General features: G+C 42.7%; 1 protein-coding gene and 2 long non-coding RNA genes across 5 annotated transcripts in view; 1 reads left to right on the top strand and 2 right to left on the bottom strand.

Moving 5' to 3' along the window:
* The first annotated feature begins 1,395 nt into the window (after nucleotides 1–1,395).
* LOC125746886 (mucin-19-like) overlaps nucleotides 1,396–26,798 on the top strand; it is an 87,586-nt gene continuing 62,183 nt past the window's right edge. The window contains exon 1 of the mRNA XM_049021498.1: nucleotides 1,396–1,478. Within this exon, the coding sequence (XP_048877455.1) occupies nucleotides 1,427–1,478 (52 nt within the window). The 5' untranslated portion in view covers nucleotides 1,396–1,426. The remainder of the gene's footprint in view (nucleotides 1,479–26,798) is intronic.
* LOC125737849 (uncharacterized) lies at nucleotides 2,647–3,732 on the bottom strand. Its single transcript, XR_007396578.1, has 3 exons — nucleotides 3,667–3,732; nucleotides 3,485–3,593; nucleotides 2,647–3,411 (listed from the first exon to the last, which is right to left on the bottom strand). It is a non-coding gene; the product is annotated as an uncharacterized LOC125737849 (long non-coding RNA).
* Nucleotides 24,604–25,808, bottom strand: LOC125737860 (uncharacterized). Of its 3 annotated transcripts, none has more exons than XR_007396579.1 (3): nucleotides 25,736–25,783; nucleotides 25,304–25,411; nucleotides 24,604–24,727 (listed from the first exon to the last, which is right to left on the bottom strand). It is a non-coding gene; the product is annotated as an uncharacterized LOC125737860 (long non-coding RNA). The 3 variants fall into 3 exon arrangements; XR_007396580.1 differs by lacking the exons at nucleotides 24,604–24,727; nucleotides 25,304–25,411 and adding exons at nucleotides 24,779–24,835; nucleotides 25,124–25,159 and having other exon boundaries at nucleotides 25,736–25,781; XR_007396581.1 differs by lacking the exons at nucleotides 24,604–24,727; nucleotides 25,304–25,411 and adding exons at nucleotides 24,934–25,015; nucleotides 25,448–25,555 and having other exon boundaries at nucleotides 25,736–25,808.

Below are 26,798 nucleotides of genomic sequence, written 5' to 3'. Positions count from 1 at the left end.
ATGTACAAAAGTTAATACATCTGTGTGCAGACCCCACAAAGGTCCTGAATGATCTTACTCCTGTGGCTCTCACCTCTCCGATGATCCTCTCTGATGAAAGTGATGGGATTGGTCATAAAAAACACATAACTGAAGCAACTGAATTGATGTCTCTGCCTTTTGGTCCCATTCGGTGTCACAGTTCAGCTCTGCAGGAGTTTGTGAGGTGGTGTGACAGCTCCTGCCTTGAGCTCATTGTCACAAAAACCAAGGAGATATATAGTGACTATATAACTGCAAACTGTGGCAACTGGCTGAGGCAGTTACCACCATCAACCAGGAGAAATCGGTGGAGATTGTGAAGGAATATAAATACTTAGGTATGAAATTTGACAACCTGTTGAACGTTTCCTCCAACACAGAGGAGGTCATCAGGAAACGTCAGCTGCGTGGGTATCTGCTTAGGAAGCTGAGTTTGTCTGGGGTCAGCAAGAACATTCTTACAACATTCTACTACTCCTTTACTGAAAGTGTCAATTCTCCTTCACCTGCTGGTTTTACTCCATCAGCCTACAAAACAGGAACCATTTGCTGAACACTCTCAAAGTCTGCTCAAAAATGATTGGTTACCCTGTCAGAGCTTTCTCCACCCTATGTGAACAGCAGACTGTGAAAACAACTCGCAGGGTTGTACAAGATCCCTCACACATCCTGTTCCCCGTGTTTGAGTGGCTCCCTTCAGGGCACAGGCTTCACTTTCCACGTTGCAGGACACAGAGGAGAAGGGTAACCTTCTCAGGCGTGTCCAGCTCCTCAACTCCCAACATTGGTTATTCAGCATCATATTAATGGAACGTTTAATAGCAATTTTTTAGAACACAGCATTAGTGTTTACCAAATAGCAATGCACCTTTTAAGTGTCCTTTTTATTCTATATTTATTGTTATGTGTGAACGGTTGTTGTGCTACTCCACGTGCCTTTTTAACTGCCCCTTGGGGAAAAATAAAATGATTTTAATTGAGTTGCATTTATTTGAAATGGGGCATTTTATCTATCACTCAAAATGAACTCAGAAAATAGCCAGAAAGTGTATGAGATTACAGTTAAATATGTGTTAAGACTGAAATCTGCTGTTTATCATCCTCAAGTTGTTCATACACTTCATGACGACAATGTAGCTTTTTCGGTAAAAATGTTGACTTGCCAGTGCTTCAGCAAGTCCGGTTTGTGTAAAGCTAGTGGCAGTTAATTATTTTCATTAGAGCTGAAAAACACGTTATACACAGAATATGAAGCAGCCTGCGTAGGTAAAGGAGGTTACATCCTCATCGGGGGGGGGGGGGGGGGGGGGGTGGATTATTCAAAGAAGGGTGTGAACCCAGTCAATATAAATACTTGTTAGAGGGAAGGTCACAGCATCTTGGGCAGGCTTGCAAAGCAGGCAGCATGGAGACCCTCGTGTGGATGAAGCTCCTGACTGTCTTCTCACTATTGTCCGGTATGATACTGCTTACTAATTACAATAGAAGTGGTTACATTTTGTTTCTTTGCTTCAGTAGAAAATGTATAATTTGTATAAAAAAATCTGTACATCATTCTTTGAAAGCTGTGCTTTGAAATGTTTTGAAATATCACCATTGATTCACCTTGTACGTTCCAACCATCATTGCTTATCAGCAGGGTCAAGGTGTATTTGATATATTATACATCTGTTTTTATGTTTTTAGGCCAGATTGCGATTACAGCAGCAACATCATGTAAGTAAATGCAGTTTGTTATCACCTACTCAAAAATAAACTGTCATAGTATTACCATGTGCAGTAAATCAGCAATCAGCTACATACAGTGTGTTGCTGTTACTTACGATCATGATGAATGTCTTTAAACACGTCTTTGAACCTGCAGTGTGAGGAATATTTTAATTACTTTTAAAACCTTGTTGGTCCTTACTGAGCTTGGGTTGTTCTCTCTACTCAGTGGTGTGTGAGAGCTACGGAAGTGGTATCATCCAGCCCTTATATGACATCCCGTTTTATGTGAGAACCAGCTGTGCTACTGAATTCATCAGCTTCACCTACGGAAAGGTGGAATGCCGCATCACTTTGACCCGAGACGATGGTCTGATTGTCAAGGCCGTGATTGACATTAACAAAATGAAGACGGTCCTTGAAAACGGCATTTTATATGTAAAGGACAACAAGTAAGACTCCTAACTCTTCTTAATGTCTCTCTCTGTACATACTGATCTGAACATCAGGGGTGGCTTGCTGTCAAGGTGTAGTACAGGCAGACATCACCTGGACAGAAAGCCAAAGTGGACAGTATGGGTACTTTGTGTGGACGATAAACTAACAAAACTGATGCTAAACTGAAGCACACTTGCACTGGACAATGTCCTGGCAATGTACCAAAGAGGGGGAATCCAAAACCTGCTACTAGTTACAGCTTTTTTACAGCTTAACAACAACCTCAGAAAGAAACACATTCACCAATGTTCTTCAGTATCATCAAGCTGAGATCATACTATGAATATTCCTGAAAAAGCAATTAGGAGATACTTTTAATGACTGATTAAGATCAACAAAAAATCTATTATTATTATTATCATTATTATTATTATTATTATTATTATTAATAATAATCATCATAATAATAATAATAATCATAATAATAATTGATATTTATTGATCCCCTTGGGGAAGTGATTTTTACGCCTCCCTCAACTTGCTCTTTGTAGAGTAAGCTGTCTGTGAAGGGCAGCCACCTTGGGGCGCCCAGGGAGCTGGAGGTTAAGGGCCTTGCTCAAGGATCCGCAGATGTGCCGCAACTTAAATTTACCTAACATTAAGTCATCTGGGAATGATACGAAGAAAATGTAGTAACATCCAACTGTATCCATTATTTTTCTTAATGTTTACACACATAAGCCATTATATCAGAAATGAGTGTGATCACAAACCCAACATGTGGCCTGAACATGAACGTGATCAGAGACCTGACATGTAGCGGAATTTCAGCGTAATGATGTACCTGAACTATAGCCTGAATGTCAGCGTAGTAACGGACCTGACGTGGAGCCTGAACATCAGTATGATCACAGACCTGACCGTGTAGGCTGAATGTCAGCGTAATAACGGACCTGACGTGGAGCCTGAACATCAGTATTATCACAGACCTGACTGTGTAGGCTGAATGTCAGCGTAATAACGGACCTGACGTGGAGCCTGAACATCAGTATGATCACAGACCTGACCGTGTAGGCTGAATGTCAGCGTAATAACGGACCTGACGTGGAGCCTGAACATCAGTATTATCACAGACCTGACTGTGTAGGCTGAATGTCAGCGTAATAATGGACCTGACGTGGAGCCTGAACATCAGTATGATCACAGACCTGACCGTGTAGGCTGAATGTCAGCGTAATAACGGACCTGACATGGAGCCTGAACATCAGTATTATCACAGACCTGACTGTGTAGGCTGAATGTCAGCGTAATAACGGACCTGACGTGGAGCCTGAACATCAGTATGATCACAGACCTGACCGTGTAGGCTGAATGTCAGCGTAATAACGGACCTGACGTGGAGCCTGAACATCAGTATTATCACAGACCTGACTGTGTAGGCTGAATGTCAGCGTAATAATGGACCTGACGTGGAGCCTGAACATCAGTATTATCACATACCTGACCGTGTAGGCTGAATGTCAGCGTAATAACGCAAGCTGCCTGCTTTCCCCAGTGTCACCCTCCCATATGATGACATGTACCTGCATATCTTCCAATACGGCATCTACACCAAACTTACAAGCAGAATCCTCCCAGCTTCTACATCCATCATATGGTACAATGAGAATAGTAAGATCACCACCTTTTGGGTAAGAGCCCTTTCGTCAGTTCTGAATGTTGTTTTATATATTACACATCAAATAGAGAAACAGAAATCAGCTTTATCTGAGTACTTTGCAGGCACATGGAATGTTTTTCCTCATCATTGTGAATGACGGACTATTTTTTAGGTGGAGCTGGATGACAAACAAGTGACTGTAACTTCAGGATTTTGTGGTGGGTTCATTTTACCAACATAAACACGACTCATGACGTGTTTTACTGATGATAAACTTCTGTATTATCATGCTCTATGTCTGTCTATTTCACTGCAGCGGATAACAACACGAAGAATATCATTTCTGATAGTTCGTGTTTGACAACAACTCCGACACTCGCCGAATCAACGGTTTGTGTTCCCAAACAGTCTGCATGCCAAAAGATTTTAGTCTATCTTTTCTTGGACTGATGACTCTCTCTTTTTCCAGGATTGTGATTATACATCCGAAGTTGTTGCCTGTCGATTTGGTATTCCCATGGAAAGTTTAATGGATCTTTGCCTATTGAGTATTGCGGATATAAGCAAAACAAATGAAAAGAATGTACTCTGTTCATATTATCATGAAAATGTGCAAAGCTGTGACCTGGAGAGCAATGACAACCCAGTTGGAAACTACATAGTTAATACCTGGAGGACAAAGACAGGCTGCTGTGAGTAGCTTTTTGCTGTATTACCACATTTCCTCTAATATACATGACATTACTTAAGATGCTGTTAAAGGTTCAGTGTTCCCCCCGTGGGTATTCAATATCTCTTTGTATATCTTCTTTTCTTACCAAACCAGCACCACCAACCTGCCCTGGTAACCAACAGTTTCAGGACTTTGGCAGCCCCTTTTCACCAACGTGTTCCAATCCCACTCCGGACACAAGCTCCCAAACAGCAGTCAGCACGTGTGTATGCCCACAAGGTGAGGATCGCTTTGGTGGAAAATCTAGCAGAAGCACGGGATGTGGGGAATCACACAAGGATTCACAGGATATTGTTAGGGGACGGGGAAGAATGGAAATATGCTATTTTGGCTCATAGGAAAATTGGGTTACTGGCCATAATGACTGCAGACTGAGACCGTTGTACTTTCAAGAAACACCTCAAAAGCCATATATTCCAGGAACACCTATATAGCCTGATACAACTTAATGTCCCTGAATGTTATTAATGTTGTACTTTCTGCTCATTGAACAGTTGCCTCATTGGGTTCTTGTCTTCTCTGGAAGTTGTTGTGTAGCTATTGTTCCAGTACTGCTTGCACTTGTACCTGGGTATTCATTGGAAACTCAGCCTAGCCACACTTACACCTAGCAGACTCCTTGACAGCCATATGTTTGCAATACGCTATTTTACTCACTTGCACATCACTTTGGACAAAAACGTCTGCTAAATGCAATTAATGTAAATCTGTACTGTTCAAACCTCACAAGAACACTGACGCGATGTTACATTTTAGGGATGGTTCTGAATGACCTTCAAGGGCTAGAGAACTGTGTGGCTGTAGAGGCTTGCCCATGTACATACGCAGGAAAGTTATATGAGCCCAACACACAGAGAAGGAAGAAATGCCGATCATGGTAAGGAACCAAATGACAGCGTGTCTGCTGCTAACGTTAACCGGCTAAAAACGGTAAAGACATATGATCTTCCATACAGCACATGTCAGAGTGGAAAATGGAATTGCATCGAACTGGCCTGTCCCTCAACCTGTGCAATCACAGGAGAGTTTGTGAAGACTTTTGATGGTGTGAAGTACAACCTACCTGGATGGTGCAAATATGAAGCCTCGGTAGGTATGGAACGGAAGTACAGGTGCAACTGCGGTTACCCCAGTAAGAATGCACAGCCCCCACAGAGAATACAGAAACTGTGTTAGTATCAAGTCATCTTTGTTTTTAACAGGGGAGCACATGGACTTTAACCATTCAACTGGCCGAGGAAACAGCTTCCATTAGTGAAGTTTCTCTAAGAATTCTACAGGTGTGTATATTGGCTCTTTAGCTGTGTTAAGAGAGGAAATATCACTTAGCATGTCTTACTTCACACCTAATCAATGTCAAATTCTAATTGCAGGAAACTTATACATTCAGTGAAATGAGTGTGAAAGTTGATGGGGAAGATATTAAGGATTTCCACCAGACTGGTCTGTACCACTTCCTGATGCTATTAAATGCATTGTGTCATATAGCACTCTACAGAGAGGTTATTCTCTGCAATAGTTTAGCTAAATTGATTCACAGTAATAAGAATATATATTAATATTAAAGATACTTTTCTGATGTACATGTAAACTTTACACTGCATTGCATCCCACTTGGGGGGGGGGGTGCATTCATGTGCACTGATACCTTCACATCCCACTAGAGGGGACCAATTGCAGCACTGGTGTTCTACTTTTAGTTTGACAACCACTGGTTTAAAGTAAATAAATCAATTTAACACTTACTTTATAGATTCTGTTAAATGTTTACAAGCTCAAAAATGTGGGCTGAACTAAACATACATTATAAATCTTTGGTATCTGGCTTTGTGTGTAGCCTAAGAACTGGTTTATATTTGACCTTTACGATGCATCATGGCCGCCACGCATATCCTGTTGTCACTGCATGTGTAGTTCAAAGTATGACTTGCTGCGACATGCCCATATCCAGCCTGACCTATCATATGTCACCTCACAAGCCTGTCAATAGTGCCATTCATTCAAGGACCATTTTGCGGCAGTAAAAATGCCAAAATTGTTTTATATGGTTTGGTTACTTATGGTTATGGTTAGGTTAGCCCAGCTCCCCTTAGCTCCACCGTAATTCGAATCACTTACACTAGAAAATGTCGATACAAAGTGCAGTGTAGTAAATACATACACCAGAATCATACTTTTGCATTATTATTCACATTAGTGCATGGAGTAGAAATATGTCCTCGTGAAAGTGGGTTTCTACTCCCTTGCAATTTTAATGATTGATCCTTTTCAAGATTATTTTATATAGTATATTTTCATCCTTGCTGTTAAATCACTCATAGACGGCTTGTTAGAAACTAGTCTTAAACTCCGTTTTGCTTTATATCTGTTGCTGAATTTATCTAAAAAAAATAATAAAATCACATCACGACATTTGATTTTTTTTCCCAATATCGTGCAGTTCAAAATACTTCCTACTATGAGATATCTAACAACATACGACATTCAGTATGAGGTAATAAAATGATATGTGGCAGAGATAAGCACCAATATGGAGGTTAAGGCAAGGGAGGTGATGCTACGATTATATAATTCCTTGGTAAGACCCCACCTAGAATATTGTGAGCAGGTTTGGTCACCATACCTTAAGAAGGACATTGCTGCCTTGGAAAGGATTCAGTGTAAGGATACAAGAATGATTCCTGGTCTTCGAGGAATGTCTTATGAGGAGAGGTTAGCTGAGCTGAATTTGTTTAGCCTCAAGCAAAGGAGGCTAAGGGGGGATATGATCCAGGTGTATAAGATTCTAACAGGTCGGGATGCTGTTCAGCCAAATGTCTATTTCACTATTAGTTTAAATACTAGAACTCGTGGCCATAAGTGGAAATTAGAAGGAGAACATTTTAAAATGAATTTGAGGAAGCACTTCTTTACACAGCGTGTAGTTAGAGTATGGCATAGTCTTCCTGCTAGTGTAGCACAAGCTAAAACCCCGGGTTCCTTTAAATCAGAGCTAGGTAAGATTTTAACAACTCTGAGCTATTAGTTAAGTTCTCCCCAAATGAGCTCGATGGGCCGAATGGCCTCCTCTCGTTTGTAAATTTCTCATGTTCTTATGTTAATATGAAGTGGTGCCATGGGTAGAATGAAGAGAATACTGCAGTAATATTACAATTAGTAACTCGCCGTAGAAGCAGCACCTGCAACTAATATCAGAAACAAAGGAGCGACCAAGATGATTTTCTGCACCCCAGTGGACATAACTCTTAGTCTAGATTGACATAAAGAATGTGTGCAAGTACGAGCAGCAACACTGCTTGCGTAGCTACAGTGCATGGACGCGCACGCGCTGTGAGTGTCGCGTATAAACCAGCCCTATGCCTACAAGAAAGGCAATATGTGCAGGCAGTCACTGTCAGACACCAATGCTGGGTTGTTTTTTATATTTACCTCAATTATATCATCAAATGGCATGAGCCTGTCAGTCTGCTGCTCCAGTTCAGTATAACGTCTAATTTAAATGACCCATCAATATATTAAGAAAATAGGAGGTACAGCAAGGGTGGGCAATCTTATCCAGAACGGGCTGTTGGGATTTCCCTGCAACTCCCTAATTAGAGGACTGATTGGCTGAGGAGTCCTCACACCTGGGTTTGAACAGCTGACCTAAAGGGTATCCCAAAAACCGGCATACACAGTGGACCTTTGCATGTAAGACTGCCCACCTCTGAGGCAGAGCAAACCTCTGAGCCTAGGCTGAGATCTATTTTTTAAATAATGCACTGCTTACATCTGTCACCGATCATCTGCCTGACACTCTCATGTAAGGCTCCTCAGAGGATCAAGCAAACCAGGTTTACTGCGTGAGGCCTGCACACAGCAAGAAGCGGCTGCTACTAGTAAAGACTTAAGAACTGCTACTTTGAGAAAGACTAAAGCAGAAACAGCGACTGGTGAATCTATTGCTGATGGATTAGATAACTATAACTGAAATGTATCCAAGCACTATTGTCCTTAATTGTTTTGTGGTTGAACTGTTTCTGCTGTCCCATTTAAACCTCTGTTAACTCCATTGTATTGTGCTCTTTTCAGACAATGTGACAGCATTCTGGCAGTCTTCCACATATGTTCAACTGCACACTGCATTTGACATGAACATTCAAGTCCAAGTATCGCCAAAAATCAAAGTCTACATAACATCACCATTAACTGAATATGGCCAAACTAAAGGTATGATTTGGCTTCTCACAATAATACATTATTTCCTTTTTCCCCTCTTAAGTATCTAGATTTACATGTGTCCATGTATGTCCTTCAGGAATTTGTGGGAACTACAATGGCAACACCAATGATGAATATATTTCGTCCTCTGGAATATTGTTGAGCAATGCAGAGGCGTTTGCCAAGTCCTGGTCTCAGGGCGACTGCAAGGACAAAGACAACAAAGACTGCTCTTCCATAGACACAGGTAGCAAATCAATTTGTGAGCTTTGGGAAAAAGCACCATGTTAATATTTGATATTTAACATGAAGCAGCAGACCATAATATGCTGTTTTGACTTTTGTAGAAGGCTGCCTGTATCTGAAGGATCCCACAGGAATATTTGCTAAGTGCCAAAGTGTGGTGCCATCTGAACAATATTTCCAGGTAAGAGCAACACTAAGTTATGACAAGCCTAACTGTGCATAGGAGCTTTCACACCACAGGAACTTTTTCCCAAAACCAGAACCTGTTTGCAGAACAAGGAACTTTTGTCACATTCACGCCAATGGGATCTTGTGCCCTCGAGTTTGAGACTTAAATTGACTTCCGACTTGCAACTCGTTATTCTTTGACTCGGATTTGACTCCGACTCGTTGATGGCCACTGTTGTCATTAATTTAAGGCTCTGTTGAAATTTCTACACATGCGAAGCACTGAGCGTACAACTCTCCCCAAACTGTAAAGACGTTAAACACTATGTGGGGCTGCGCATGGAGTATAGGAGCTGGAACTGGAAAAGTGTGTTCATACCGCCTGGCGTCATGAACAATCTCTAAAGTGCTTTTTCTGTTTTGTCACTATTTGAAATTGCGGGCCCGATCTGGCAAAGCGCTGGAAATTCCATCACGCATTTAAATGTAATGGTTTTAAGAAAGAAAAACGTAACGCCAGCAAATAATTCAATTGAATAGTAATATCACTGACCGCTCTCCCGTAACGAAAAAAAGCAGCACGACTGCACACATTAACTTTCTGAGATAGAGTTTGCGGTGTTATTTGCATAAACATTTATTTACTTTCACACACGCAAGCTGAGACAAATCAATTATATCCGTTAATTTGAGTTTTTGAGAACGATGTGTAAAAATGAAAATCATGTTTTACTTTAACATGCATTTACTTTAGCAGCACGACAAACGGGATCTGGGTTTACTTATAATCATTCATTAGCCAATCACATCTCTTCAGCGTAGCTGAGGGCGGTGTCCAGTATGATTTGTTCTGACTGCTTCATACATAAGGAGCTTCTTTTTTGTTAATCATATCGGAAAAGGTTTCAGTTATGTGCCTGTATATGTGCGGGTTTGCACAGATCACATTTGAGGACCAAATTGTCCCCAAAGTGCAGTAAAACCTGAAATTTCCCTACTTTTTTGTCATCTGACATCTTTTGAGATCCTCATCTGGATAACCTGTTTTATAAAAACCTGTGAATGCAATCAAAAAAGTAAAAATGCCAAAAGTCTTGTATTTCGGTTGATTACTTATGGTTATGGTTAGGGCTGGGTAGGGGGTAAGGGTGTTGTGATTGGGATTAGGGTTTTTCCCATAGAAATTAATGTAGGTCCCCATTTAGATAGGAAGACCAACTTGTGTGTGTGTGCGTGTGGGGGTGGGAAAGGAGGAACTAAAATGTCCCCAAAGTGTGATCAAACTTGAAACATCCTTACTTTTGGGGATATTTTTCAGGTCCCCATTTGGATATCCTCAATTTTATAAAAAATCTGTCAAAATGCAATCAAAATAGTAAAAATGCCAAACGCCATGTATTTTGTTTGTTTACTTTTCATTAAGCTTCGGGCTGGGTAGGGTTAAGGTTGTTGGGATTAGGGTTCTGCCCATAGAAATGAATGGACAGTCCCCCCAAAGATATGTGTACAGGTCTACGTGTGTGTGTGTGTGTGTGTGTGTGTGTACATAGTTGATTGTTGTTGCCAAGTTTGGACCCTCTTTGGGCTGTGTGTTTGTAACTGTTCCCACTAAATAAACTTTACCTGTTCTGCTGTTATGCCACAATAATCGATAAAAGTAGGGATGGGTTACTGGACACCTGTTCAAAGCGATGCTCAACAGCCTGAAACCGTATCTTCATGTGATCTTTGGAAACAAAGCTTTGTCTCTTGTCAACATGTCAAACGTTTCAAAAATGAGGCGCGTTTACCCTGTGGAATGCCATTGAGGAATAAATCGTAGTAATGGGATGGACAAGTCTCTTCTTATATGTTTGCAGTTCGATTATTACTAGTTACTGAAAACAGTTTAAGACGTCAGTAATGTAGTAATGTCACAGTAATGTCACTGACCGCGTTAATGAGAAAAAGCTAACTTTTTGACTCTTTTGGCCATCCAGTCTAATAACATCTTGATGACTGATTATATGGAGTATATGCACTTGCCAAACCAGCCCCTATTATGTTCACCAGCTCAAAGCAATTTTAACCAGTAAAATCAAATTCAAAACCGCCCAATTCATAGTTTTCAGGTGATGTCACTTTGTTGTAAGACTGCCCACCTGAAAGGCAAAACAAGGATTCATCCTAAAGGCCGCCACATCCGTTTAACTAACGTGCCGGCTAGTTTTTGTGTATCTCGATGCACTGATAGTTGAGGAGACAAGCCAGAATTGTGCTTCTGCAGAATTTGGGGAGGGAATGAAAGAATGAGAGTCATCAAAGGGTGATTTTCCCACCAAAGTGCAGAAACCTAGGGCCCCATTTATATGAATTAAATAGCCACGAAACATTTGTACATACATTTATAAGAAGGCTGCAGAAATTCAAACTTGACATGTAAGACAAAAACAATAGCGAAATGATTTGGATCTCAAAAAGTCATTTAATATCTAAATTTCGCTGGTACATACTATTTGTTAGAGTAAGTGTATCTTCTCAAAGTTTTGCCTTTTACGCTGCACATCATTGTCTTGGCAACCTCGCTCAGGTTAGCTATCTTTGTGAAAGTAAGTTTTAAGCTTTACAGTGTCCTTAATTGTGCATTTTCAGTAGTGGGTCTCAAACATACTGGTGCCAGTGCATATAGCATTAACTTTGTACATGCAGTCAGTCCTGCTACAATCCGTAATATCACACCAGGAATCTCTTCTAACACAATTGATATATTAGTACCCAAGTCCAATACGACGTGGATTTGCATTTGTATTTGCGCGATTTTTCAGTCGGAAAGAAAAGCACTATGTGATTTAATACGCAATATGATCCTACTAAGAAACAGTACTTGCACATTAAAACAGCCATCAGAGAGAACGATAGTGATGATCCAGTCGAAAGCGAATTATTCTCTTTTCAGTGTAATTGGTTAAACCGATTTTTAAATCTAAAAACTGAACTTTTAGTACATTACATGGGTCAAGGTCTTAGATTCTAAAATCTAAAAATATTTGGGAAATTATCATATAAAACGCAACAATGTTTTTAATTCACTTACATTCGCTTTTCGTGGAATCCGGTGTATGAGTGCTGTGCGCATGTCCGGCCGCAGGGTGGCTGTGTCTCACTGTACCTCCCATATGGATGTCAGTTATTAATTCCTTATTAAAATTTCTTAGTGTAAATGCATACAATTACGTAATTGGCCACTGGTATCACAATTTAACTTTGTTTGGCGTAAGTTTTGAAGTCAGCATCCCCTGCCCCTATTTTTCCTATTGGAAATGTGTATTTTAGTTTTTACGCGATTTTAGTTTTTCAGGAACACATTAGTTACGCTGCAGAAGGACTGATTTGTAGGTAGAGATGCACCGATTTCGATTGTTTCGGCCGATTCAGATTTTTTGCAACTGTGACCTAGATTATAGCTAATTCCGATTTTCTTTCTAAGAACTATAATTGACACCAGACACAAAGAAAAATCTGCTTTTCTTCATTGCAAATTTTTATTTTCATAATATAAGAAATTGCCAAGCTTTGCGATTCCCACCAAACTGCACAGTTACACGATCTTCTCTCATTTAAACAAATATCAAAATTAAGTGATCTGTGACTGAAAAGAGGTACAAATAAGAACTAACTGAAAATGAGTTGCTGTACAGCCAACTTTATCTGGCATATTTTACGTTACTCTCCAATGGGCTCACCACCCATGGGAGGGGCCATAGGGGTCGGGTGCGAGGTGATCTGGGCGGCGGCCAAAGGCGGGGACCTTGGCGGTCCGATCCTCGGCTGCAGAAGCTAGCTCTAGGGACATGGAATGTCACCTCTCTGATGGGGAAGGAGCCTGAGCTGGTGCGCGAGGTTGTAAAGTTCCGGCTAGATACAGTCGAACTCACCTCGACGCACGGCTTGGGCTCTGGAACCAGTCTCCTTGAGGGGGGTTGGACCCTTTTACACTCTGGAGTTGCCCACGGGGAGAGGCGCCGAGCGGGCGTGGGCATACTTATTGCCCCCTGGCTGGGTGCCTGTACTGTACATTGGGGTTTACCGCAGTGGACGGGAGGGTAGCCTCCCTTCGCCTTCAGGTGGGGGGATGGGTCCTGACTGTTGTTTGCGCTTATGCGCCAAACGGCAGTTCAGAATACCCACCCTTTTTGGAGTCCTTGGAAGGGGTGTTGGAGAGCGCTCCTCCTGGGGACTCTCTTGTTCTGCTGGGGGACTTCAATGCTCACGTGGGCAATGACAGTGAGACCTGGAGGGGCGTGATTGGGAGGAACGGCCCCCCCGATCTGAACCCGAGCAGTGTTTTGTTATTGGACTTCTGTGCTCGTTACGGATTGTCCATAATGAACACTATGTTCAAGCATTAGGGTGTCCATATGTGCACTTGGCACCAGGACACCCTAGGCCGCAGTTCGATGATCGACTTTATAGTCGTGTCGTCGGACTTGCGGCCGCATGTCTTGGACACTTGGGTGAAGAGAGGGGCGGAGCTGTCAACCGATCACTACCTGGTGGTGGGTTGGCTCTGCTGGTGGGGGAGGAAGCCGGCCAGGCCTGGCAGGCCCAAGCGTATAGTGAGGGTCTCCTGGGAACGTCTGGTGGAATCCCCTGTCAGGGAGAGTTTCAACTCCTACCTCCGGCAGAACTTCTCCCATATCCCGGGGGAGGCGGGGGACATTGAGTCCGAATGGGCCATCTTCCGTGCCTCCATTGTGGAGGCAGCTGACCGGAGCTGCGGCCGTAAGGTGGTCGGTGCCTGTCACGGCGGCAATCCCCGAACCCGCTGGTGGACACTGGTGGTAAGGGATGCCGTCAAGCTGAAGAAGGAGTCCTATCGAGCGTTTTTGGCCTGTGGGACTCCAGACGCAGCTGACAGCTACCGGCAGACCAAGCGGGATGCGGCTTTGGCAGTTGCTGAGGCAAAAACTCAGGTGTGGGAGGAGGTTGGCTAGGCCATGGAGAACGACTTCTGGACGGCTTCGAGGAGATTCTGGTCCACCATCCGGCGGCTCAGGGTGGGAAAGCGGTGCAGCATCAACACTATTTATGGTGGGGATGGTGCGCTGCTGACCTCAACTCGGGATGTTTTGGGTCGGTGGAAGGAATACTTCGAAGACCTCCTCAATCCCACTGACACGCCTTCTGATTTGGAAGCAGAGTGTGGGGACTTGGGGGTGGACTCGCTTATTTCTGGGGTGGAGGTCGCTGAGGTGGTCAAAAAGCTCCTCGGTGGCCGGGCCCCGGGGGTGGATGAGATTCACCCAGAGTTCCTCAAGGCTCTGGATGCTGCGGGGCTGTTCTGGTTGACACATCTGCAGCATCGCGTGGACATCGGGGGCAGTGCCTCTGGACTTCTTCTCTTTAATAAGGGGGACCGGAGGGTGTGCTCCAACTACAGGGGGATCACACACCTCAGCCTCCCTGGCAAGGTCTATTCGGGGGTCCTGGAGAGGAGAGTCCGCCGGATTGTCAAACCTCGGATTCAGGAGGAGCAGCGTAGTTTTTGCCCTGGCCGTGGAACAGTGGACCAGCTCTATACTCTCAGCAGGGTTTTGGAGAGCTCATGGGAGTTTGCCCGACCACTCTACATGTGTTTTGTGGACTTGGAGAGGGCATTCGACCGTGTCCCTCGGGGAGTGCTGTGGGGAGTGCTCCGGGAGTATGGGGTACCGGGCTTCCTTTTAAGGGCGGTTCGGTCCCTGTATGACCGGTGCCAGAGTTTGGTCCCCATGGGCAGCAATAAGTCGGACTCGTTTCCGGTGAAGGTTGGACTCCGTCAAGGCTGCCCTTTGTCACCGATTCTGTTCATAGCTTTTATGGACAGAATTTCTAGGCGCAGCCAGGGCGTTGAGGGTGTCCAGTACGGTGACCTCAGGATTAGGTCTCTTCTTTTTGCGAATGATGTGGTTCTGTTGGCCTCATCGGACCATGACCTTTGGCTCTCACTGGAGCAGTTCGCAGCTGAGTGTGAAGCGGCTGGGATGAGAATCAGCACCTCCAAATCCGAGACCATGGTTCTCAGCCGGAAAAGGGTAGAATGCTCTCTCCGGGTTGGGGATGGGGTCCTCCCCCAAGTGGAGGAGTTTAAGTATCTCGGGATCTTGTTCACGAGTGGGGGAACGATGGAACGGGAGATCGACAGGCGGATCGGTGCAGCGTCAGCAGTCACGCGGGTGCTGCATCGGTCTGTCACGGTGAAGAGAGAGCTGAGCCAAAAGGCAAAGCTCTCGATTTACCAGTCGATCTATGTTCCTACCCTCACCTATGGTCATAAGCTATGGGTAGTGACCGAAAGAACGAGATCGCGGGTGCAAGCGGCCGAAATGAGTTTCCTCCGCAGGGTGGCTGGGCTCTTCCTTAGAGATAGGGTGAGGAGTTCTGTCATTCGGGAGGGACTCAGAGTAGAGCCGCTGCTCCTCCGCATCGAGAGGAGCCAGATGAGGTGGCTCGGGCATCTGATTAGGATGCCTCCGGGACACCTCCCTGGGGAGGTGTTCCGGGCATGTCCCACTGGGAGGAGACCCCGGGGAAGACCCAGGACACGCTGGAGAGACTATGTCTCTCGGCTGGCCTAGGAATGCCTCGGGATCCCCCCAGAGGAGCTGGATGAAGTGGCCCGGGAGAGGGAAGTCTGGGCCTCCCTGCTGAGACTGCTGCCCCCGCAACCCGACCCCCAATTCAGCGGAAGACGATGGATGGATGGATGGATTGATTTTACGTTACCGTACAAGAGCTAGTGCAACAGATTTAAATAACTAAACAAATGTCAGTGACTTACATCATTTTCCAGTATGTTTAAATTAATCAGATAACTCTACATTGACCCTTTTCTCCTTTCTTACTCTTGTTAAAATAAAAAGGTTAGGTTACAAACCTCGAAATAAAACTGAAGTGTACTATACTCTTCCAAATAATAATAGGTGCAAGGTAATATTAATACCAACATCGCATGTTATGCGGATATAATTCTTACATCACTAGTGAACTAGATTAAGATCAGGCTTTTTCGTATGTACATAAGGTACTGACATTATAGAGTAAGGTTGTTAAAGTTTTGCTAGAACATTTTTACTCTGTCATAGGAAAAAACCTTGACTAGCTTTGCAATTTTAATGATTATCTAATCAATGTTTAGAAATTCATTTCTTAATTAACCTTTATTTTACCAGGCAAAGCATTAATTATAATGACAGCCTGGGAAATTGGTAAATATGAGAAAAGCCGGATAAATTGGTAATAAATAGACCGTATTTGTTATTGTTCAGGCCAGCAGACTGTTGTAGGTACAGTGCTCAAGTATTATTTGTGAATTGTCACATTCATGGGGATCTGCCACCCCTAACCCTCACGGATGTGAAGGGGTTACTGAAATGTGGGCCCAGGGCAGGAATCGGGCAAGTCACCAAGGTGTTAGATTAGATGGTCAATTGATTGGACTGATGTGTCTGTTTTTGCCATAGCTGTAACGTGTTTGGTGTGGAAAAATGTTACCAGTAGAGACAATGACCTGTGATGTGTGGACTTGACAACCTCAAAATCTGTCTGTATGTTCATAGGACTGCACAGAAAGCCTATGCCGGTGCACTGGCTCCATGGAGGAGTGTCTATGTGTGGCCATGGAGAGTTATGCTAAGGCTTGTGCCAATCAGGATTCCCTGGTGGGTGACTGGAGGAAGGCTACAAACTGCCGTAAGTACACCAGCTGTCACCTGCCCCGGCAAGAGCAGGACATGTAATTGCCCAGGGTGGCATCTTCTGAGAGGAAGCCAACTTAGCAAACCGCCAGTGCCACCCCTGGGAGGCTACACTGCTGCCCCCCCACTCACTGTCCGAGACAAAGTGAAATTGGGCAGTTAGCTTTGCCAGGGTGGGGTTGTTGGCAGTGAAGCTTGCCCAGGGTAACACATCAGCTTCAGCCTGCACTGCCTCTGTGTTCAAACCAAGGTGTGACCCTTTAATTTGCATTTCAGCGATAACGTGCCCCAACAATCAGAGGTTCGACTACGACACGCAGGCCTGTAATCGTACCTGCCGGTCTCTGTCGGGCCCCGACCCAACTTGCGAGGTGGATGATGCCCCGGTGGACGGCTGTGGGTGTCCGGAGGGCAGCTTTCGGAATGACCAGCAGACCTGCGTCTCTCAGCCAGAATGTGCGTGTTACTACCAGGGGATCGTCTTCTCAGGCTCTAACCCAACTGACATCAAAGGGCAAAGATGGTGAGTTTCACAAAGTCCGTTGTTTTGCAGGTGGCATCGCTGGGATCTGATTGAAACATGAATCTTTACAGCTACTGGCCCAGTTATTGTGATCATGCTAATCTAAACGTATACAAATGTCCTCTTTGTTTATTATAGCACATGTGAAAATGGAAAACCCAACTGTGCACCAATAGAAGGTAAAGTCGATCCTTCACCTGATGACATATTGTAATGTAATGTGCGTCCAGTTGGTGATCTGAGTTGGACAGCTTCTACAAGGTTTATGTTACACTCTATTTCTTGTTTCAGTGTATTCTGATTAATATCTTATCAATCCATGTATTTAAAAACTGCTTTTCCTGGGGAGGACAGTGTTGCTTATCATCATAAATGTTTGAGTATGAGGTTGGTTCTGCAGATAAACATATTCTCTGCATTATGTACATTTTATGCAATAATCAACAACATACTATGTGTACAGCGGTTATAAAAATATGCCAAAACAATAACTTACTTACAGGTACAATTAAGTAGCATAACTAGCCATTCGGTGTAACAGATTAGAGTACAGCTATATAAACACATTACTGATCCTCAGGTGTCATGCATCTTCAAAGAATCTGCACCGCAAATAATTCTTGTACCATAGGTAGGCTAAAGCTAACACAGACCATTGTGGATTTGTTGATAGAGTAAACTATGTTAAACTGATATTGACAGTACTCCGTAAGAGGGCTTTATATAATGTTACCAGCATTAACAGAATATGATAAAGCTGAAAGTGGAGTTACATTGGGATTCAGATGCATATTAAGTTATAGACAATCATGTTACTATTATGCTATCAAACAAGTCTGACGCAAACAAATAACAACTAAAGGCCATAATTACATGAGCAGTTAATCTTAACTTGTCATTAGCTTCACACAGACTAGACACAGACTAACAACACATAATAGAAAATTACAAAGTACACAATTTCAACTTCTGCAATAAACTTCACAGACTGAAGGTTCTCTGCTGAAATTAGTGGGCACATGTATGTACACAAAAAGCCGACCATTGCTGATCCAGTTGCGCTCTGAAGGGCAGTGCTTCCCAACCCAGTTCTTGGGGACACTGAGACAGTCCACATTTTTGCTACCAGGAACTGGGAGGAAGTGGACATGTGAACTGTCTGGCAGGCTGCTGGGAGGGAGCGAAAACATGGACCGTCTGGGGGTCCCGAGCCGCGGATTTGGAAGCGCTGCTGTAGTGGTTCAAAACTAATTGAAAACTATAATTATTGCTTTCAAAACTAACTAAAATAAAAGAAAATGTCAAATACTCCCCATTGCCATTTTAAAATAGGCAGTAAATTTAGCTAAAGTAATGATTTTGGTATTTTTCATTCTTGATAGACATCATTCAAGGAAACATAATCAAGTATATGACCATTAGGCCACATAAAATCTGGAACAGGTTTAATAAAATATACATATTCAAAAGTATATAACATGCACTGTGTGTTAATGTTAAATTCTGTAAAGAATTAAATAGCTGTAATAATGTAAATAGCTCATTTCTGGTATATCCCCAGACATAAAATTACCAAAACTTAAACTAAAAGTAAAATGAAAACTAAACAGAAATATATATTTAAAATAAAAACTAATAAAACTACACTCAAAATTAAAAATCTAAATTGGATTTCAAATAAACTGAGAATAAAATAAAAATAACAACTAAATAAAAAACAAATGATATATAACACTGCTCCGTATGACAAAAAGTAAATTTTTTATGATTTATTTTTTAATATTTCAGCTTGCAGTCCATACAATTTAAAATAACAAAATACTTCAATTCCTTGAAGTACTCTTATTTAATCATTTGAATGACTCTGATAACTTTATAAAAAATGTTGAGATAACATATTTCTATCACCAAGCCCTGCAGTAGATCGAATAACAGCCAACACAATGGACCTGGAACGTCTGCGTCTCATAAGCTCCTTTTTAGCAATAATGTTGTGGGAAACAGTGTTCTGACTGTGTGTGTGGTTTTGCAGAGTGTCCTTCACCAAAGATATACGAGCACTGCTCACATGCATCTGGAAGTATGGCAGCGAGAACGTGTGAAGCCCTGCATAAGCCAAAAGTATGTGCAGACAACTGAGAAGTTATAATATATCTCAGAGAAAGTCTTTGTAAAGAGCTTTGCTCATCCGAGTTAGTCTGACATTGTCTTGTCAGAGTAAGCAGGTGTTTTGTGAAATGAAGTCCCGTATAAACCGACAGGATGTGCATTTCCGTATTTTCAGAGTGACGACTGTCAGATCGGGTGTCGCTGTCCAGATGGTCAATACGAAGACAATTATGGCGCATGTGTTACCCAGGAGAAATGCACTTGCACATTTGGGGAACAGACATACAACCCGGGAGACAATGTACAATTGAAGTGCCACAGTTGGTAAGTCCAGTCTTCTTCACTCTTACTTCACGTCGCTGAGATCGTAAAGCAGACAGACCTTGGACTGTAATGCTACTGCTTTGCAGGGACACAATCTCAGACACAATAACACACAAAATCAATGTCAAAACACCGGTTCAATTAGACGCTTGTTTTTTTTTATATCCAACCCAATGAGCCACCTTGCTACTCCAGTAAATTATTATTTTTAATCAAGTAGTGTAACAAAGTCCTCAGTAGAAGCTACAAACCTTGTGTAATTAATGGTCCAATCAGAATAGTACAGATCCCAAAGAGGCCTCCTGATTGTGTATCCTACCTTCACAGCACTTGTACAAATGGGACGTGGGACTGTATATCCCTGCCATGTCCCGGGAAGTGCCAAGTGTTTGGAAACGGCTATTACCAGACGTTTGACTCCAAGTGGTACCACTATGACGGGCACTGTCAGTACACGCTGGTTCAGGTGGGTTTGGTGCTGGAGCAACAGCCATTGCTGTACACTTTCTACTGTTGCTATAGTGAATGAAATAGAACAAGCCTGAAAAAACCTTTTGAAAAAGCAGACATAGTATGTCACATGCTTTTTTCCCTTCAAATAAAGGCACAATCCAGTACAATCTTCCCAATTTTGACTATACTGTAGTAAAATGCTAATATTTTAGCATGTAGTGCTATATGACTCCGGCTGGAGAATAAGGAGAAAGGCTGGATTTGCTGTTCTTGGTTTGAACATAGCTGCTGCATCATTTCTTCTGTTTACCAGGACAACTGTGAGACAAGCAACAGCACATTCTCCATCACCGTGGAGAGTGTTCCCTGCTGTGATGCCATGTATACATGTTCTCGCACTATCATGGTCAACTTCAAGGTACCCTGAACAAGTCAGATGAAAGTAGCTTTTTGCATCCCTATTTTACACATTCTTGTATTTGCTTTAACATGAGGTTCCTCTCTCATGGAACAGGGTGAGGTTCAACTGATGTTGCAGGACATGAATGTGACAGAGTTAAGACGCAACCCTTCGTCTACTGCCATTGTACCCATGTACTCTGTCCACACTGTTGGCCTGTACATCATCATCTCCAGCCCAGACATGGGGATCAACATCATCTGGGACAAGAACACCAGAGTGACCGTCATGCTGGATGAAAAATGGAAGGTCTGTAACTCAGTCTTTTGTTCCTATATATTTGTACACACAAACTGTATTTTTGCTGCTAGGCTTTTAACTTTTACTATTGGGTTTTTTTCTAAGAACCAGTGTTTATCTCTACTGAAATAGTTGAGTAATATTCACTAGTATAAGGTTTAAGTTGGTATCTCCACACAGCACTACTCAGCTGAGTGTGACTGTGATCCCAAAACTGTACAATTACAATATGTTCCCCAGAAGCATGCTCAACTCCTTTTCTGTCAATAATAGACAAAGGTGTGCGGTCTCTGTGGAAACTTTGATGACAACGAAATGAATGATCTGGCAACACGAGCACTAGCACAGGTGACCAGTGAGCTGGAGTTTGGGAACAGCTGGAAAACTCACAGCCAGCCTTGTGCCGATGCAGTCAATGACACATTCATCTGTAATCACGACTACTGCGCAGCCTGGGCAGAACATCGCTGCCAAATCCTCCTCAGTGACTCCTTCAAAGACTGTCACCCCAAGGTACAGAACTGCCTTTGTTACAGGACTCCCTCGTCTCACAGAAATTGCCTCATTACTCTTAGGTATCACAGTGACTTGACTGCAGCAATCGTTTCACGTGTAGGATTTTAATGGAAATACTGTTTTGTTCTGTAGGTGGAAATAGATGGTCACTCACAGATCAATGGCTTGTAATTTTATTTATTTAATTTATTCTTTATTTTACCAAGAAGCTTCCACTGAGATACAATATCTCTTCTTCCAGGAAGTCCTGGCCAAGATGGCAGCAAATAAGAAAAAAATACAAAAGTTTCATGTACATACACAGAGATGATTAATATGAACACAAACTAAAACACATACAAATACTCTCCAAAAATACACAGAATGAAGTTAATTTATATGAAACAATGACACTGTTCTTTAAGCCCAGAGTTATGAGATTTTTAAACACATTCAGAGAAGGCAAGGAGTCTAAATTTAATATATTTTGTAATATGTTCCACTCATGTGGTGCATAAGAACAAAAGCCGGATTTGCTCAGTACTGTGAGTGTGGTGGGAGGCTGAAGGAGAAGTTTAACTGATGAACGGGTTCTGTATGTATTAGTGCGGAATGTCAGCAAACTGCATGTGTACTGAGGTAATTTGCCCATTAAAGCCTTTGCAATAAAAACCAAGCTATGCATTTTCCTTCTAGGATGTATTGATATCCACTCCACCATCTCATATAGCGTACAGTGATGTGTTCTTGCTGTTGCACCAGTTATAAACCTAAATTATGCATGATATATAACATCTAGTTTCTTCAAATAAGATGAAGGTCTATGCATGTATATTACATCACCATAATCTAATAATCTAGTTTTGGGAAAAGTTTTTTTTTTAACAAACTGTTTATATGGACTCCAAAAGATAACGTATTGTCAAGCCAAATACCGAGACATTTGTAAGAAGATGAGTGCCATCTAGTGCTGAAACAGAATAATCAAGGGGAGAACATGAATGTGTAAATACCATATTTTTAGTTTTCTTGGCACTTAACACCAGTTTTAACTTCATAAGAGACATCTGTAATAAATTAAAAGCAGACTGTAATGAATGTATTATTTCTCGCAGTGACAAAGCAGTGGTGTGAAGAATTGTATCATCAGCATATAAGTGTATTTTTGCTGGTTCTAACCCTAAACTAATATTGTTTATATGAATTGAGAATAAAACAGGTCCTAAAATAGAACCTTGAGGCACACCAATTTTTACTGTTAGTGGGGTAGAGTTACAGTTATCTATAGCTACACACTGTGTTCTCCCAGTCAAGTAATTGGAGAACTAATTCAATACAATGTCACAATGTCCTATACTATGCAATCTTTGCAAAAGGCAAGCATGATCAACAGTGACAAATGCTTTTGTTAAATCTATAAAAAAGAGCAGCGCATAATTTTTTTATTATCCAAAGCAGTAATAATGTCATTGGTAACAGAAGTTATTGCAGTTACCGTACTGTGGTCCTGTCTAAAACCAGACTGAGTATGACATAAAATATTATTATCAGATAAGATAATAATATTCGGCCTTGGGGCATTAATGCGAAGTATAATTGTATAACATTAAAGCCAGTGCTGTTTTTTCTCACCTATCTGTTGTAGGTGGACCCTAATTCATACTATACAGCTTGTGTGAGGGAATCGTGCTCCTGTGATTTTGAAGGAAAGTTCCTGGGTTTCTGCACAGCTGTAGCGTCCTACGCAGAAGCCTGCAGTGATCACGGTGTCTGCATTAGCTGGAGAACACCGGATCTGTGCCGTATGTGTCTCCATGCATTTTCATTTCTGTTGTTCTATCTGCATGTACAAAAAGCATAGAAACTCAATTGCCTCTTATTTCTTATGTAATTATATTTCAACTAAAAGATTACAGGAAAGAGTGGGATTGTGCAAACAGTTTTCCTGTATATATGTTTAGATATCCCAAATGCTTTATTTTCTCTGCATAATCTTACTGTTTACCTTGATGCCAGCGGTTTTCTGTGACTACTATAATGGAAAGGACGAGTGTACCTGGCACTACCAAGCCTGCGGCCCAGTAAAAACCTGTGGAAAACCTTTCCCTTTTACTGGGAAGCTGGAAGGTAACAGTCCATGTGCTTGACATTCACACCTTAAATAAATCATTTTTTATTTTCCAGCATTTTGCTCACAGAAATATGACGTTTTTATTGGGAAATTTGTTTGGCAGAAAACCCATTGATGCTTTTCTAAATGCCACACAGGTTGCTACCCAAGATGTTCAGAAAATGAGGCATATTTCGATGAGAACAGAGGAAAATGTTCCTCTTTACCAAACTGCACATGCTACTGGAATGATATTGTTTATCTCCCCGGTGAACAAATAAGTATCCCAGGCATGAACTGGTAAGAAATGTGGCTGTAATCATACTTAACTTAATTACGTATACTGATTTTGCTGATACATTTGGTTAACGATTATACATGTGTATTTTTTTCAGCTACTGTACCAATGGAAGTATCACATGTAGTATGTATTACCTATTATATATTATTTTCTCATATGAAATTCAAGAGATGTTTCTTATGAGTTTTACATGTGCATTGCACTTCCCAGTTGACCTTAGTGTCATATTTGTGCCTCAGCAATGTGTTAGATGCTGAGAGAAAAAACAAACAGTGTTTGATACATCAATTAGTATAGAAAGGCTTTAAGATGGGAAACAGAAGGTAATAGACAGAGTTCAGTTAAATGAAATAAGAGTCCAGGTGATAGGCCTGTGTTTTTAATGTTTTCTCTTACCTGGACATACAAAGATGGAAGTTTATGAACTTTTCTGTCTTCTATGCATAACATTTTACTTGACTGAAGCTGTGTTTTCATGTGATTAGCTCCTTCTCCTCCTCCTACTCCTACTCATACTACAACTGGATCAACCACAACTGTCACTGTATCAACTACACCTGGGTCAAGCACACCTTTCACCGAGACTACTACAACTGGGTCAACGACGCCTTTCACCGAGACTACTACAACTGGGTCAACTACGCCTTTCACCGAAACTACTACAACTGGGTCAACCACACCTTTTACTGAGACTACTACAACTGGATCAACCACGCCTTTCACCCAGACTACTACAACTGGGTCAACCACACCGTTCACCGAGACTACTACAACTGGGTCAACCACACCTTTCACCCAAACTACTACAACTGGGTCAACCACGCCTTTTACTGAGACTACAACAACTGGATCAACCACGCCTTTCACCGAAACTACTACAACTGGATCAACCACACCTATTACTGAGACTACTACAACTGGATCAACCACACCTATTACTGAGACTACTACAACTGGGCCAACCACACCTGTGACCGAGACTACTACAACTGGGTCAACCACGCCTTTCACTGAGACTACTAAAACTGGGTCAACCACGCCTTTTACTGAGACTACTACAACTGGATCAACCACACCTTTCACCGAGACTACTACAACTGGGCCAACCACACCTGTGACCGAGACTACTACAACTGGGTCAACCACGCCTTATACTGAGACTACTACAACTGGGTCAACCACGCCTTTTACTGAGACTACTACAACTGGATCAACCACACCTTTCACCGAGACTACTACAACTGGGTCAACCACGCCTTTTACTGAGACTACTACAACTGGATCAACCACACCTTTTACTGAGACAACTACAACTGGATCAACCACGCCTTTCACCCAGACTACTACAACTGGGTCAACCACACCGTTCACCGAGACTACTACAACTGGGTCAACCACACCTTTCACCCAAACTACTACAACTGGGTCAACCACGCCTTTTACTGAGACTACTACAACTGGATCAACCACGCCTTTCACTGAGACTACTACAACTGGATCAACCACACCTTTCACCGAGATTACTACAACTGGGCCAACCACACCTGTGACCGAGACTACTACAACTGGATCAACCACACCTATTACTGAGACTACTACAACTGGGCCAACCACACCTGTGACCGAGACTACTACAACTGGGTCAACCACGCCTTTCACTGAGACTACTACAACTGGGTCAACCACGCCTTTTACTGAGACTACTACAACTGGATCAACCACACCTTTCACCGAGACTACTACAACTGGGTCAACCACGCCTTTTACTGAGACTACTACAACTGGATCAACCACACCTTTCACCGAGACTACTACGACTGGGCCAACCACACCTTTCACCGAGACTACTACAACTGGGTCAACCACGCCTTTCACCGAGACTACTACAACTGGGTCAACTACGCCTTTCACCGAAACTACTACAACTGGGTCAACTACGCCTTTCACCGAAACTACTACAACTGGGTCAACCACACCTTTTACTGAGACTACTACAACTGGATCAACCACGCCTTTCACCCAGACTACTACAACTGGGTCAACCACACCGTTCACCGAGACTACTACAACTGGATCAACCACACCTTTTACCGAGACTACTACAACTGGATCAACCACACCTATTACTGAGACTACTACAACTGGATCAACCACACCTTTCACCGAGACTACTACAACTGGGTCAACCACGCCTTTTACTGAGACTACTACAACTGGGTCAACCACGCCTTTTACTGAGACTACTACAACTGGATCAACCACGCCTTTCACCGAGACTACTACAACTGGATCAACCACACCTATCACTGAGACTACTACAACTGGATCAACCACACCTATTACTGAGACTACTACAACTGGGCCAACCACACCTGTGACCGAGACTACTACAACTGGGTCAACCACGCCTTTCACTGAGACTACTACAACTGGGTCAACCACGCCTTTTACTGAGACTACTACAACTGGGTCAACCACGCCTTTTACTGAGACTACTACAACTGGATCAACCACACCTATCACTGGGACTACTACAACTGGGCCAACCACACCTGTGACTAAGACAACTGGGCCAACCACGCATACCACTGGGACTACTGAAACTAGGCCAACCACACCTGTGACTAAGACAACTGGGCCAACCACGCATATCACTGGGACTACTATAACTGGATCAACCACACCTATCACTGAGACTACTACAACTAGGCCAACCACGCATATCACTGGGACTACTACAACTGGATCAACCACGCCTTTCACCCAGACTACTACAACTGGGTCAACCACACCGTTCACCAAGACTACTACAACTGGGCCAACCACACCTATCACTGGGACTACTACAACTGGGCCAACCACGCATATCACTGGAACTACTACAACTGGTTCAAC

Source organism: Brienomyrus brachyistius, chromosome 1 (assembly GCF_023856365.1).
Source record: "Brienomyrus brachyistius isolate T26 chromosome 1, BBRACH_0.4, whole genome shotgun sequence".
Classification (NCBI taxonomy): Eukaryota; Metazoa; Chordata; class Actinopteri; order Osteoglossiformes; family Mormyridae; genus Brienomyrus; species Brienomyrus brachyistius.
Note: the sequence above shows the minus strand (reverse complement) of the source record. Positions and strands in the feature narration are given on the sequence as shown.